General features: G+C 55.1%; 1 protein-coding gene across 1 annotated transcript; it reads left to right on the forward strand.

Moving 5' to 3' along the window:
- The first annotated feature begins 6666 nt into the window (after positions 1–6666).
- On the forward strand, positions 6667–8531 carry BOLA3 (bolA family member 3). The gene is made up of 4 exons (XM_054289240.1): positions 6667–6741; positions 7136–7259; positions 7926–8014; positions 8400–8531. The coding sequence occupies exons 1-4, from the start codon at positions 6712–6714 to the stop codon at positions 8463–8465; spliced, it is 309 nt and encodes a 102-aa protein (XP_054145215.1). The 5' UTR covers positions 6667–6711; the 3' UTR covers positions 8466–8531.
- The last annotated feature ends 1721 nt before the right edge of the window (positions 8532–10252 follow it).

A 10252-nucleotide genomic window follows, 5' to 3' on the forward strand; every position in this document is an offset into this window, starting at 1 on the left:
GCCTCAATTGCTGATTTTTCCTTTTAATACTGGAGTACGCTTTGTGGGCTCTATAAGGCATATTTTTATTAAATGAAATCTTGTAATACAAACGGTGCTATGGTGTTTTAACAAACTGTATCACGCTTCTGCCTGATTCCATCTCGCTGAGGTGCTACTAATGTATATATCAAATTAAGGAACCAAGATAAAAAAAAAAAAACAAAAACAAAAAAAAAAATACAAAATTTAAGCAATGTCGTTGAGAAGGAAGTTTACCTTTCCGGAGCGACAGCTCGAGGCGTGCCGGGAGCCGGTTGGGTTTATGCAAACTGAAAGAGGCGCCGCGTCCGAGGCGTGCCGCCGGCCGGGGTCGTGATGGAGCCGTTCCCTGCGGGTCCCAGGATGAGGTGCTGGAGGTGATGTCCAGGTGCAGGGCTTGGCCAAGGGTCCACAGGGCTCGGACACGTGTGTGGTCATGGTGCTTGGCCAGGTGTGTGGTCATGGTGCTCAGACAGGGTGCTCAGTCAGCCGTGTGGTCATGGTGCTTGGCCATAGTGCCTGGACAGGTGTGTGGTCATGGTGCTTGGACAGGGTGCTCAGCCAGGTGTGTGGTCATCATGCTTGGACAGGGTGCTCAGCCAGGTGTTTGGTCATGGTGCTTAGCTGCAGCACTTGGCCAGGTTTGTGGTCATGGTGCTTGGACAGGGTGCTCAGCCGGGTTTGTGGTCATGGTGCTTGGCCACTGTGCATGGACAGGCTGTTCGGACATGGCGTGTGGCCATAAGTGCTCGGACGTGGTGCTCAGACTCGGTGCTCAGGCTCAATGCTCGGCCACAGGTCATGGACATAGCGTGGTCATGGACGTGGTGCTCGGTCATGGTGCTCAGCCACAGGTCATGGACATAGCGTGGTCATGGACGTGGTGCTCGGTCATGGTGCTCAGCCACAGGTCATGGACATAGCGTGGTCATGGACGTGGTGCTCGGTCACGGTGCTCGGCCACGGGTCACGGACATAGCGTGGTCATGGACGTGGTGCTCGGTCATGGTGCTCGGCCACAGGTCATGGACATAGCGTGGTCATGGACGTGGTGCTCAGGAACAGTGCTCGGCCACTGCTTGTGGACATGGTGCTCGGACATGGTGCTCGGGTGTGGTGCTTGGACATGGTGCTTGGTCCCAGTGCTTGGCCACACATGATGGACGTGGTGCTCAGACGTGGTGCTCAGACATGGTGCTTGGACAGCTTGGACATGGTGCTTGGTCCCGGTGCTTGGCCACTCATGATGGACATGGTGCTCGACCACGGTGCTTGGACATGGTGCTCGGACACGCATCATGGACATGGTGCTCGGACGCGGTGTGCGGACATGGTGCTGTGTTTGGTGCTTGGACTTGGTGCATGGACATGGTGCTTGGGCACGGTGCTCTGCTGTGGTGCTCGGACATCGTGTGTGGACATGGTGCTTGACCCCAGTGCTCGGACATGGTGCATGGACGTGGCGTGTGGACACAGTGCTTGACCCCAGTGCTCGGACATGGTGCATGGACGTGGTGTGTGGACACGGTGCTTGACCACAGTGCTCGGACATGGTTCTCGGACATGGTGCATGGGCATGGTGCTCGGGCATGGTGCTCAGCCATGCACCATGGACGTGGTGCTCAGCTGTGGTGTGTGGACATGACGCGTGGACAGTGCTTGACCGCAGTGCTCGGACACGGTGCATGGACATGGTGCTCGGGCACGGTGCTCAGCCATGCCGCCGTGGACGTGGCGCTCGGACATGGTGCTCAGACATGATGTGTGGACATGGTGCTCAGCCAGGGTGTGTGGACATGGTGCATGGACCTGGTGCTTGGACAAGGTGCTCAGACATTGGTTCTTGGACATTGGTGCTTGCACACAGTGCTTGGACATGGTGAGTGGACATTGGTGCTCGGACATACTGGGTGGACATGGTGCTTGGACATGGTGAGTGGACATTGGTGCTTGGCCATGCACTGTGGACGTGGTGCTGGGACATGGGTGGACACCGTGCTCAGAGGTGGCACATGGGCACGGGTGCTCTGCTTGGTGCTTGGCCATGGCTCCTAGACCCGTGCTCTGCCGTGGCGCTTGGACGTGGCCCATGGTGCTCGGCCACGATGTGATTTGACCACGTGGTGTGGACGTGGTGCTTGAGCGTGGTGCTCGATGGTGGTGCTCAGGCGTGGACACGGCACTTGGCCACACACCCCGGACACGGTGCTCGGACACGGTGCTCAGACATGTGTGGGTGTGGGGCTGGGCTGGGGTGTGTGGACACAGCGCTCGGCCAAGGGGCTTGGACATGTGGGCTTGGCGTGTGGGCATGGTGGTTGGGCATGGAGCATGGACATGGTGCTCAGACACGGAGCATGGACATGATGGTTGGGCACAGAGCATGGACACAGTGGTTGCTCACCCTGCATGGGCACGGACACGGTGGTTGGGCACAGAGCATGGGCATGGTGCTTGGGCACGGAGCACGGACACGGTGGTTGCCCAGAGCATGGATATGGTGGTTGGGCACAGAGCATGGACACGGTGGTTGGGCACAGAGCATGGGCATGGTGCTTGGGCACGGAGCACGGACACGGTGGTTGCCCAGAGCATGGACACAGTGGTTGGGCACCCCCATGGCACCGCTTGGCCAAGCTCAGTCCTGGTGCTGTTCCCCTTCAGCACCAACCTTGAGTAACCAACCCTGTGCTCCTGGTGCTCAGCCCTGCGCCAGCACCACGTCCGTCCCGTGTCCATCCCGTGTTCATCCCATGTCCATCGCTGTGCCCATCACCATGTCCATCACTGTGTCCATCCCATGTCCATCACCAGGTCCGTCACCCTGTCCATCCCATGTCCATCCCGTGTCCATCACCATGTCCATCCCGTGTCCATCCCATGTCCAGCCTGTGTCCATCTCACGTCCACCCCGTGTCCATCCCGTGTCCAGCCGTGTCCAGCCGTGTCCAGGCTCCCCCAGCTCCTCGCTCTCATCCCCTCCCGCCTCCCCCAGCTCCTCCCGCCTCTCTCTTTCCCCTTCCCCTTTTTTTGGGTTGATTTTCCTTTTTTTGGGGTTTCTTGGTGCTACTTCCCCCCCGCGCCCCCCAGCAGATACCTCAGCCCCAGCCCCGGGTGCAGCTCGTGCAGGATCAGGGATCCTCTCCCACATTTCCAAAATCCTTTCTGAGATCCTTTCCCGCATTCTGGGGTCCTCTCCTGAATTTCTGGGATCCAGGATCCTCTCCGTTTTCCCTCCTTTTCCCTTTTCCCTTTCCCGCCCGGGTTTTCCCCATTTCTGCGCCTCCTTCAGGGATTTTCGACCCCGCCGCAATTTCCTCATTTGGGTTCTGGGAGCGAGGAGGGGTTTTGGGTCAGTGGGGTTTTTTATTTTGGAAATGTTATTTTATTTTATTTTATTTTATTTTATTTGGAATTTTTTAAATTCAATTTTTTTTATTTTGTTTTGGAAATTCTATTTTATTTTATTGGAATTTTTTTCTTTTAAATTCTATTATTTTATTTTATTTTACTTTATTATTTTATTTTATTTTATTTTATTTTATTGGATTTTTTTCTTTTAAATGCTATTATTTTATTTTATTTTATTTTACTTTATTTTATTTTATTTTACTTTATTATTTTATTTTACTTTATTATTTTATTTTATTATTTTATTTTGTTTTATTTTGTTTTATTTTGTTTTATTTTACTTTATTTTATTTTATTTTATTTTATTTTCTTGCACCATGGCAATTCCAAATTCACAACCTGAGTCTCGTTTCTTCTGGGATCTGGGAATTGGGCCGTAGGCGGGGCGGCTCTTCCGGCGCTTTTTGGGATTTTTTGGGGATTTTTTTGGGATATTTTCAGGGATTTTTTTCTGGGGTGTTCCAGCATTATCTGGGATTTATTTTGGGATTTTTTCCTGGGGTATTCCAGCGAGTTTTGGGGATATTTTTTTGGGTATTCCACCAGGTTTTTTTGGGATTTTTGGGGGACTTTTTTGGTGGGTTCTGGCATTGTTTGGGATTTATTTTGGGATTTTTTGGGGGATTTATTTTGAGATTTTTTGGGGGGTATTCTGGCACTTTTTGGGATTTATTTTGGGATATCTTTTGGGCAATTCAGGTGTTATTTGAGATTTATTTTGGTGGGTTTTTTTGGTGATTTTTTTCTGGGATGTTCTGTGGCTTTTTGGGATTTTTTGAGGGATTTTTTCTGAGGTGTTCCGGCATTATTTGGCATTTCTTTTGGGGATTTCTTCTGGGGCAATCCAGCACTTTTTGGGATTTATTTTGGGATTTTTTTGGGGATTTTTTCTGGGGTGTTCCGGTGCTTTTTAGGATTTATTTTGAGATTTCTTTTGGGCTGTTCAGGTGTTATTTGGGATTTCTTTTGGGGAGTTTTTTTGGGATGTATTTTGGGATTCCTTTGGGGATTTTTTGGGGGGTATTCTGGTGCTTTTTGGGATGTATTTTGTGGGGATTTTTTGGGGGGATATTCCAGTGCTTTTTGGGATTTATGTTGGGATTTCTTCTGGGCTGTTCTGGTGCTTTTTGGGATTTATTTGGGGATTTTTTCTGGGCTATTCTGGCGTTATTTGGGATTTATTTTGGGGTGTTTTTGCAGTTTTTTTTGGGCTGTTCCGGTGTTATTTGGGATTTATTTGGGGATTTTTTCTGGGCAATTCCGGCATTATTTGGGATTTATTTGGGGATTTTTTCTGGGCTATTCCGGCATTATTTGGGATTTATTTTGGGGTGTTTTTGCAGTTTTCTCTGGGCTGTTCCGGCGTTATTTAGGATTTATTTTGGGGTGTTTTTGCAGTTTTCTCTGGGCTGTTCCGGCGCTTTTTGGGGCGCTGTGGGGTCGGCAGCAGCTGCGGGGAGGCACCGGGGTTGTCCCGACCCCTCTGGGGTTCCTGGCTGGGCTCGCTCTGGGTTACTTGAAATGAAGTTTGGGGGCGGATCGAGGAGCGGTAGAATTTTTTCCCACGTCTCAAGGCAATAGGATTAATTAATTAATGAATTAATTAACATGTAATTAAACTGTAGATACTCCTAGGACAGGAAATCGATGCCGATAATTTTATTTTGTATCATTTTTCCCTTTCTCTCTGTGTTGTTTTTTCCCCCTTTTCCCTCCTTTTCTTTCCCCCCCCCCGATGTTTCAATGAATTTATTTGTTAGGATTCCTAAAAATCGCAAGTTTGGATCCTCCCCTCCGGTTTTGGTTTTGTTTTTTTGGGGTTTTTTTGTTCTGTTGTTGTTTATTTTTAATTTGTATTTTATTCTGAGTTGGGCTGTGTTATTATTCCCGATACCTTTAAAATATTGTGGGTGTTTTAATAAATTTTATATTTATTTTTTGCACTCAACACCAGGCTCGGCTGCAATTTCTGTGGGATTGGGTTTCTTGGGGTTTTTGGGGTTGGGGTTTTTGGGATTGGGGGGGTCTGGGTGTGGGAATTTGGGGCAGGATTGGGGTTTTGAGATTGGGATTTTTTTGGGGTTTTGGGATTGGGGTATGAGGTTTTGGGGTTGGGGTTCTTGGGGTTTTTGGGGTTGGGGTTTTTGGGATTTGGGTTTGTGGGATTGGGGGATCTGGGAATGGGAATTGAGAGCAGGATTGGGGTTTTTGGAGTTTTTGGGGTTGGGGTTTTTGGAATTGGGGGCTCTGGATATGGGAATTTGGGGTCCTTTGGGGGTAGGTCAGGATGGGGGCTCTATCTATGGGATGAGAGGGGGATGAAATCTTTTTGGGATCCTTTTGGGGGTCGGAATGGGACCCTGGATATGGGAATGGAGTGGGGGGAAGAATGCGACTTTTTTGGGGTCAGGACGGGGTCTTTTTTGGGGTCAGGATGATGCCTTCTATGGGGTCAGGAGTGACTTTTTGTGGAGACAAGTGGGAGCTTTTTTTTGGGGTCAGGTGGGGGCTTTTTGTGGAGTGAGGGTGGGGATTTTTGGGATCAGCATGGGACCTTTTGAGGGGTCAAGAGGGGGCTTTTTTGGGGTCAGGTGGGGGCTTTTTGTGAGGTCAGGGTTCAGCCATTTGTAGGGTCACTATGAGGCCTTTTGTGGGATCAGGAGGGGATCCATTATGGGATCAGGAGGGGGCTTTTTATGGGGTCATGATGGGGCTTTTTATGGGGTCAGGGTGGAGTTTTTTATGGGGTCAGGAGGGGATTTTTTGGGGTCAGGATGAGACCCCATGTGGGGTCAGGAGGGGGAATTTTTTTGGGGTCATGAGGGGCCTTTTTATGGAGTGATGACAGGCCTTTTTTGGGGTCAGGAGGGAGCTTTTTATGGGGTCAGGAGGGGGAATTTTGTGGGATCAGGAGGGGGAATTTTGTGGGTTCAGGAGGGGGAATGTTGTGGGGTCAGGAGAGGGAGTTTTGTGGGCTCAGGAGGGGGAATGTTGTGGGTTCAGAAGGGGGAATTTTGTGGGCTCAGGAGAGGGAATTTTGTGGGTTCAGGAGGGGGAATTTTGTGGGCTCAGGAGGGGGAATTTTGTGGGTTCAGGAGGGGGAATTTTGTGGGCTCAGGCCGGGGCCCTTTCTCGGTTCCCTTTCGGGACCATCGCGGTCTCTCCGAGTCCTCCGCGCCGCCGGGGGGCGCTCATGAGGGCGCAGCGCTGGCCCCGCCCCTTTGGCCAGCGGCGCGCTCTGATTGGCTGAGGCGGAGGTGACCCCGGGCGCGCCCCGGGATGGCGGCGGCGGGGCTGAGCCGGGGCCCGGTGAGTGCCCGTCAGTGCCCGTGTCGCTCTGTCCCTCTGTCCCTGTCCCTGTGTCCCCCCGGTGCCGGTAGCCGCGGCCCCCTCCCGGTGTCCATCTCCGGGCCCGTTCCCCACCGTCTCCCGGCGCTCCCCCGTTCCTCGTACCGCTCCCGGCGCTCCCGCTCCTCGCAATATCCCCAGGCACGGGTAACCCCTCCCGCCCTTCCCCAGCCCCGCTCCCACCGCCCGGTCCTCCGGTGACGGCAGCTCCCGTTCCCGCCCCTCCTTCTCCCGATTCTCCCGCATCTCCCGGGGCTCCGCAGCTCCCTGTGCCCCCCTCCGGCCCCTTCCCCTTCCCCCGTTCCCGGGGTGTTTTTGGGGTCCCCCCGGGGCTCTCAGGGCCGTTTCCCCGCAGCTGTTCCTGCGCTGCCGCTCCTGGCGGGGTTTGGCCTCCGCTACCGATGGGGAGTCGCGCCTGGCGCGGCTGCTGAGGGAGAAGTTCCCGCGGGCCTCGGCCATCAAGGTGGTGGACATCTCAGGTAGGGCCTAAATCTGCTCTTTATTACCCTAAACCTGCTTTTATTGTCCTAAACCTGCTCTTTGTGGGCCTAAACCCGCTCTTGGTTGCCCTAAATGGGTTTTTTATTGCCCTAAACCTGCTCTTTATTACCCTGAACCTGCTTTTTATTGCCCTAAACGGGCTTTTTATTGCCCTGAACCCACTCTTGGTTGCCCCAAACCCACTTATTACCTTAAACCTGCTCTTTATTGCCCTAAACCTTCTCCTCGTTTCCCTAAACTCACGCGTTATTGCCCTAAACTGCTCCTTCTACCTTAAACCCACTCTTTGTGGTATTAAACCTGCTCTTTATTACTCGAAACCCACTCTTGGTTGCCCCAAATCTGCTCTTTATTGTCCTAAACCCGCTTTTGGTTGCCCTAAACCCACTCTTTCTACCTTAAACCCGCTCTTTATTGCCCTAAACCCATTCTTGTTGCCCTAAACCTGGTTTTTATTGTCCTAAACCCACTCTTGGTTGCCCTAAACCCAGATTATTTTTTTAAACCCACTCAGTCTCCCGCTCCCTCAGGCTGTGTGCATCCCCAGACGGGGCAGGAGTGTGAGGGTGCTCAATCCCTGACTTTAATTCACTTTAATGGATTTTAATTGGCATTAATTGGCATTAATTTGCCCTGGTTGCCAGGAGGCTGCGGTGACATGTACGAGATCCACGTGGAGTCGGAGGAGTTCCGGGAGAAGCGGCCGGTGCAGCAGCACAGGATGGTGACACAGGTGGGAGGAACGGGGAAAGAGAACAGGGAGAGGGAAAGGGAACAGCTGGAATAGGGGAGAGGGAATGGAGAGAGGGAAAGGGAACAGCTGGAATAGGAGAGAGGGAATGGAGAGAGGGAATGGGGAGAGGGAAAGGGAACAGCTGGAATAGGGGAGAGAGAATGGGGGAGAGGGAAAGGGGGAGGGGGATGGGACAAAGGGGATGGGAATAACTGGAATGGGTGTGAGGGAATGGGAGAGAGGAAATGGAGGAGAGGGATGGGGAGAGGGAATGAGAGAGAGGAGAGAGGGAAAGGGAACAGCTGGAATAGGGGAGAGGGAATGGGTTATGAGGGAATAGGAGAGAGAGGGGATGGATGTGCCCTGAGCTGCGCTTGCCCCGCAGGCGCTGAGCGAGGAGATCAAGCACATGCACGGCCTGCGCATCTTCACCTCGGCCCCCAAGGGCTGAGCCTGCCCCGCCACAATAAAGAGCTCCAGGAGGGGCCCAGGGCTGCCCCCCTGGGCGTGAACCCCACCTCGTGCCCTGTGCTCCATCCTGGGGAATGGGTATTATTATTTATTATTTCTGGTGGTCCCAGCCCAATTTCTGGGGTGCTTGGCTTTATGGGGAGGGGTCTCTGGGGGTCCCAGCCCCACTCTTGTGGGGGCTTTGTGATTTGTGCGGGTGGCGAGCGACGCACTGAACCAGCAGAGATCAGCCACAGCATTTTATGTGATTTTTGCCAATTTTATTTTGTCCTTTACCTTTGGCAGGCCGGGGCGGTGGCCGAGCCCCCAATCCGGGAGCCCGGCGTGGTCCCTCGGTGCCCCGGGTTGTCTGTCCTTACCTTTTGCTGAGCCGGGGGTGGTGTCCGACCCCCCAGTTTGGGGGTGCCGTGTTCTCCATCCCCTTACCTTGGCCAGGCCGGGGCGGTGGCCGAGCCCCTCCGGTTTGGGGGGGCCCGGCGTGGTCCCTCGGTGCCCCGGCGGGTCTCGCTCCTTACCTTTGCTGAGCCGGGGGTGGTCCCGGTGCCGATCCCGCTCCCGTTTGGAGGGGCCGGTACCGAGAAGGTGGCGGTGAGAAAAGGCGCAGGGGCGGCGAGAAGCGGCGCATCGGCGGATCCCGGTCCCTCCCAACCTCCCTCCAAAGACCGCCCCGTATCGGGGCTCTGGGCGGGCGGGTCCGAGGGCTCAGGAGGTGCCGGAGCTCCGGGGCTGAGGGTTCCGAAGGCTCGGCCGGTGCTCCGGTGTTGGATGTTCCGCTCCTCCCGGCCCGCTCCGATGCCGCCGCCCGAACCGAACTAAGCCCGGCGCCCCCGCCACCGCTTTATATACGCATGCTTAGCCCCGCCCTCTCGACCGCAGCCAATGGGATCCGAGCGCCAACAATGAGGGGCGGGGCATGGAGCGCTTTGCTTTGTTGGGGAATAATGAGGGGCGGGGCTGGAGCGGGACGGAGCGATGTGATTGGCTGAGAGCGTTCCGGGAGGGGCGGGGCCTGGGCGTACCGGGCGCTGTCACCGGGAGCGTTCGCCTCGCACCGGGGCAGGGCCGGACCGGGGCTGGGACATCTCCGCCCTCCTCGGCCCGGGGATGCTCCGGGCGGTGTCCGTCCTTCCCCCGGCCCGGCCGGTCACGGCGCTGAGGGGCAGAGGCGGTGCCGGGGCTCCGGTGCAGAGCGGGCATGGCTGCCGGTGTCGATAGTATTTCTCTCGGTGTCCGTAGTCGTTGTCTCGGTGTCCATTGTCGTTTTCCCGGGGGATGCTCTGTCGGCATTCATTGCCCGTAACCCCGGGGGATGCTCCCGCCCGTGTCCGTCCTTGCCCCGGCCCGGCCCCGCGGTCAGGGCACCCGCCTGGCTGTTCCGCTCCACATCCCGCCGTGATCCGGGACCGGGCGCCGCTCCCCCGTCCCTCCCTCCCGGCCGCCCTGCCCGGGGTGTCCCCGTCCCGCCCGGGGCACGGGGGCTGGTGATGCTCTTGGGGTTAGGGCAGGAACTGGGGCAGAGCTGGGACTGGGGTGGGGCTGGATTTGGGATCGGGACTGGGCTTGGGGTGTCCGTGCCCCCCCAAGCCGCCAGAGACGGGGACGACGCTGCGGTGCTGCTCGGACACGGCTTTGTTCAGCAGGGAACGTGCATGTTCAGCTCCCCCGGCGTTCCGGGGCCGATCCCCGCTGCAGATCCCACCGAGGACATCCAGAGCAGCTCCGGAGGGGTTTGAGAGCCGGGAAATTCGGGAACCGGGCGGCTCCTCC

This window comes from Melozone crissalis, unplaced genomic scaffold (genome assembly GCF_028551555.1).
Source record: "Melozone crissalis strain CALT ecotype California unplaced genomic scaffold, PUWL_Pcris_2 ptg000064l_1, whole genome shotgun sequence".
NCBI classification, from domain to species: Eukaryota; Metazoa; Chordata; class Aves; order Passeriformes; family Passerellidae; genus Melozone; species Melozone crissalis.